Below are 5,408 nucleotides of genomic sequence, written 5' to 3'. Positions count from 1 at the left end.
GAGTTCTCATATATCCCTTGTTCCTTCCAGTGCACAGCTGCCCCCATTACCAACATCCCCCCAGAGCGGTGCTGCATTTGCTGCAATTGATGAACCTACATCGACACATCATTGTCACCCCCAGTCCAGAGTTGACATTAGGGCTCACCCTTGGTGTCGTCCATTCTGTGGGTTTCGACACATGTATAATGACATGTATCCACCATCACAGTATCATACAGAGTATTTCCACTGCCTAAAACCCCTCTGATCGCTGACTAGTCAGCCCCCCAGCCCCAACCCCTGGCAATCACTTTTTTTTGCCTCCATAGTTTTGCCTTTTCTAGAATATCACAGAGTTGGAATCATAGAGTAGGTAGCCCTTTAAGTTGGCTTCCTTCACTTAGTAATATGCAATTAAGTTTCCTTCATGCCTTTCCATGGCTTGATCATTTAATTATTCTCTATATTTCATATATTGTTTATAACAATACAAATTTGGGAAAGAAGCCACTTGATCAACCAATGAAAAAAGAGAGAGATTTATTTATTTTTAAACAACCATTTGACCCTTGTTCCTTCTTGATAGAAATGGACATGTCATAAAAGAAATATGGTTATTGCGCTTTTGGTCCTGTCTGCGTTAGTGGGGAAGAGAAATGGGCTTCTGCACACACTGAAATCACTTAACCCCACATGTGCGGTCTAAGGGACAGTATTGCCGTCTGCCCTGTGGCTCTGTCCTCAATGGCCCCTTATCAGTCTGGCCACTGTTGGTTGTAGTTTGTAATTGTGGTTTTTGCTTTTTAAAAACTTTATCTTTTCTTTCCAGTACAATCTGAACAATGCATTTGCAAATGTGCTACATAGCAAGCGTGCTTTGTATCAGACAAGCCTATAAATGAAGCCAAGCATCAGGTCTTATGTGTAGTTTCTTTTTTCCTTAGGTTTTAGCAGCCCTTTGGACACCACTATGCAAATTTAAAAAGGTGCCCATTCCTCAAGGAAACTGTCTGGGTAAGTGTGCTATGAACAGCATGGGCTGCCATGGACGGGCTTTCCAGATCCCAGGGCAGCAGACGTGGCTGCCACGTGTGCTTATGTTTTACACTCATCTATTCCCTGGATCCTAGCACGCCCCACGCTGGCTCCTCCAACCCTCCACATTGCTCTCCCACCATCACCCTGAACCAGGCACAGGTGGAATCAGCCATAGGTTGTGGGCAGGGGAGAGAATTGAGCTCGGGGACCCCCAGAGCATGGCCAGGACAAAGCGGTATGGTGTGTGTGTGCGTGTGTGTTGGTGTGCACGTGTGTGTCCAGTGTGGATATATCAGAGGGGGCTTCCGGCTGCCCTAGGAGTTGAATGAGAGCCCCGAGTTCCCCACCCCTGCCTCCTCCAGCTCTCACGTAGTGTAGCTACACCCGGATGGGAATGGACTTTGCGCAGCGCACAGGATGTGCAGGGCCCTGGGCCCGGCACCCTTCACCTTCAGCTGCGTCTCCCAGGGCAGGAGCTCTGCATCCTGCTCATCCTAGGAAGGCTGCCTGGAGCTGTTAGAAACCGTCGTGTTTGTTCAAGTCTTTTATGTGGGGAGAGGAGGTGGCTGGAATCATTTGTGTTGAGAGTAAGTAGTTTTCATGGGCCAAGGTTAAGGTCCGGTGGAGAAAAGGGCTCAGAGAAGCCCGGCCAGGGTTTGGCCAGGGGGAGCGTCTTCGTCACAGCGCCGCGTGGAGGTGCGCGCAGAGCGGGGCAGAGCGAGACTCTGGCTCAAAAATAAATAAATAAATAAAATGATAATTTTAAAACTCAGATAATTGTTCCACACCTTAACATTTAACATTTTATTTCTACATATGACGTTTTGATACCCAAACGCCCCGGATTACGTGGACCCTGTGTCACATAGTCTGCAGCGAAGCCGAGGACAGCGTTGACTACTGAAGGCAAAGTTTCAAAATGAAAAGTCCATCTACCGTCAGGCAAGTCCTGTTGCTTTAAAGTGGGACGCTATTAGACCCCTGGAAGTTGATGCTTATTTTTCCTCCCTGGATTTTCTTTAATTTATTGACAGATCTTTGCTCTGCCGTAATCAAGAGATTCCATGATGAGACTACATCCGAGGTGTAGCATCTGGGAAGTAGAGCTGTCAAATTCTAGAACTGTCTTTCTTTCTTGGAGCATAAAGAAAAGAGTGGTTGTTTAGATTTGGTCTGTCTTCCCTCTCGTGCCGATGAAAGAAAAGCAATTTACAAAGTGCCTGCATGCCAATGCGAGATGGCGGAGACCGCACACACTCGCTTCCCGGTAGTCTGAGACTCTCCGGGTCTCTCCAGACTGGAGGGTCGCTCGGACATCAGCCGCTGCCGCTGACCCTTTGCTTACTAGAGCAGCACGTGTCACCTTACCACGAGGTCTGGTGTGTGGGACGGGAGCCGAGCTGCTCAGATAGCTCCATACGCTCGTACAGCCGAGCTCCAAACCACTGATGTGGTCCCATGCTTACATTTTCTGCTCAGCAAATCGGTGCCCAGTGAGATAAAGTGACTGATTTCTGTTCACATTGGCCAGAAATAAATCTCAACTCCCCTTTTCTTAAAGCTAGTACTCATAGCCCAGTGGCACACACCGCTTTATTTGAAAAATGTCTGCAGACATTAAATCAAAGTGTGCTCCTTAACGACTCTTTTCATCACATATTGTGGAAACTCTTACCTTGGATTTACAAAAAAGTGAAACACATACTGATGTGCGTGTCCACAGAACACGCCGGGCGTGATGCTGACACGTCTGTACAAGTGATCACTTAACTCTTAGGAACAATAAATCCACCCCAGTGTACTGATTAAACATCTGAGATGCAGAAGTTACCTGGCTGTTTGGAAGACTACGAGAGGAATCAGGCGGTCCCTTCAGTTCCCCTTGACGGGACGTTTACTCGGATTTTCTGCAAGAGCAGCTGAGCAGCCTTGAGTCGTCTGCCTCCTTGACCAAAGGTTTCTTCCTATTTCGGCGATCTCTCATTTTTCTTTTTTGTATTTTGACTATTTAGCGTTTAATCAATCTAAATATGTTTCCTCACAGAGGGCAGAAATCATTTCGTAAAGAGTCATTTTGTCATTCGTTCCTTCTGGTAAACCCACCCGCCTCCCTCCACTGGACGAGTTCGCTGTGCGACACCCACACTCCCCGCTGAGTGGCGATGGTTGTAATTTGCTGAGAGAGCGGTGACCAAGCCATTGGCTTCTTCAGAGGTGGCTTATTTGAACCATCTAGAGAAACATGGAGGTTCCTAATGCAAGTGACGCTCATCACTCGTCCAGGGCAGGGACCCGTTCGTTCATTCGTTCTTTCACCCGTTCACTCGCTAGATAAACGTGAATAGCTTTGCCCCAGGGGTGTGTGGAAGGACGCTGGCACTGTGAGGAGGCCCATTCACAGCGGCCGCACCTGAGGGCAGAGCAGAGGGGCCCTCAGAGCACCAGCTCCGGTCGCGCAAGGGGGTGCAGGCAAGGCTCCGGGCAGACCCTGCAGGAAGGGCCTGTGTTCTCAGGGCGGAGTGGGAGGGCGGCTGTCCCGGCAGAGGAAGTGGCAGCGGAGAAGCTGAAGACACCAGGAGGAGGAGCGGGCAGTCAGAGCCCTCACTCTGGGAGGTGCCGGGAGAGACGGGCTGAGAAGCTGGAATCGCCAGGAGCAGCTGGCAGTGTCAGCAGGGGGTGACAGCGCCTACTCTGCGGCTGCCCTTGGGGAGTGGTGAGCTGGGGAGGAAGATCCAAAGGTGGTGGGGACAGAACGGTGGTAGGGAAAGGGAGGGAGGGACAGACCCGGGTGCTGGTGGGGAAGGGGCAGGACAGGAGCGAGCTGGAGGAGGCCGGATGTGGGGCGACAGAGGGTGCGTGTCAAGGGTGATACCACATTTTAAAGTGACAGTTATGCCCTTGACTCAGGTAAGGGGCGGAAGCCAACGACCTGTTTTTGGTGAGAAGGTTTTGAGCTTGGGTTTGAATGTGTCGACTGAAAGACGTAGTCGTGTGTTTCCCGTGCTCCCCCTGGCGCCTGGCGGAAAGCTCGGGCGAGACTGGGAGCACTTGCCCGGGGCCCTCGCCCGAGAAAGGGGTTTATCAGAGAAGACCCGAGCGCCTCGGGAGTCAGCTGTGAAGCTGGCCCTGGCCTTGCCTAATTTGGACCTCCCTTCCCTTCTCCCTTCCCTTTTCAAAGTAACTGCAGCTCAAAGGCGAAAATGACTTTGAGATGGAAGAGGCTGCGACAGCACTGGTCCCCGCGATCGCCGTTCCCGGGCCGCGAGTCCCAGGCTCACGCTGGCAGGTCCTTGGGCTCCTCTGGAGTCAGCTTCATCAGTTTGTCCACACAGAGCAGGATGAGGGTGAGAAACCAGAGACTCCAACCAACAGCCGCCGCGATCCAGCCGTGCTCGTCCACTCCGGCGTGGCAGCACCGGGCTGCCAGTGGGCAGAAGTCGACGTCTGACGGGCAGGGAGAGACAGGATGTGTTGCACCGTGAGTAGGAACAAGAACAGTGACGTGGTGGCTAAGACTGAAGAGCACTTACCCCGCCCCTGCCCCGTGCTCGTGCTGTCACACGTTAGCTTACTCATTGTTCCCTAAGTGACAGCCACAGTTTTTATTGAAACTGAGGCTGTAACTTGCCCAGCGTCACAAGATGGCAGAAGCAGAAATCAAACTGAAGTCTGCAAGGATCCGAAACCATATTCTTAATCCCCTGCGTATCGTTGCCTGTTCCCCTTCTTCGTAAGTGGCCAGAAGCTAACACATTGGGTCACTCAATGAGGGCGGGATAAAGGGAGCAACAAGGTAAAGCGAGGCTGTCTGTTAATGGGACGTGCATGACAGCGGCTGCTCTGTAAACGTCTGAGCTCCTCGCCACTGGAAACATTCAAGAAGAGGATTAAGAGGTATATAAAAAGGGTCCCCAAACCAAGCTCCTGCACAAGTTGGACTAGCTGATTTTTATGGCCTTTCCCCTTCTACAAGCATTTGAACCCAGGGCACATTGGCTACTGACCTGGGGACGGGTCATTAAAGCCACCTGTGTCAACATTGTGAGCCTAGATGGGGATCAAAGCCAAGAGAGATTTTTTAGACCTGCTCTGCAAGTAGTTCTGGGACAAACCACACCAGTGCACAGGAAGGCCAAGCAGGCGCTCGGCCACCTGACACCAGTCGATGGAAAGCAAGGAGGCCTGTGTCCCTCCCAGATGCAGGGCAGCTCTGGGGCTGGGGTATGGGCAGGAGAAGCTTACTTACTGGGGCACTCCTCCAGGGTCCCGGCGTCTGGGTGGTGGAAGGCCAAGGCTGAGCTGTTGCTGCTGCTGGCTTCTGGAAGAAAAGACAGGGACTAGTCTCAGGCAGTAGGAAAAGCCATTCCCAGGCATGGAGTTTGAGACCT

At 51.5% G+C, this 5,408-nt stretch overlaps 1 protein-coding gene across 1 annotated transcript in view; it reads right to left on the bottom strand.

The window, feature by feature from the left end:
* Positions 1–4,285: 4,285 nt before the first annotated feature.
* The window catches only part of TMEM213 (transmembrane protein 213), a 4,652-nt gene continuing 3,529 nt past the window's right edge, over positions 4,286–5,408 (bottom strand). Inside the window, exons 2-3 of the mRNA XM_012642771.1 lie at positions 5,267–5,338; positions 4,286–4,464 (exon numbers count right to left, since the gene is read on the bottom strand). Coding sequence (XP_012498225.1) covers positions 4,295–4,464; positions 5,267–5,338 — 242 coding nt within the window. The 3' untranslated portion in view covers positions 4,286–4,294. The remainder of the gene's footprint in view (positions 4,465–5,266; positions 5,339–5,408) is intronic.

This window comes from Propithecus coquereli, unplaced genomic scaffold (genome assembly GCF_000956105.1).
Source record: "Propithecus coquereli isolate 6110/MARCELLA unplaced genomic scaffold, Pcoq_1.0 Scaffold186, whole genome shotgun sequence".
Lineage (NCBI taxonomy): Eukaryota > Metazoa > Chordata > Mammalia > Primates > Indriidae > Propithecus > Propithecus coquereli.
Note: the sequence above shows the minus strand (reverse complement) of the source record. Positions and strands in the feature narration are given on the sequence as shown.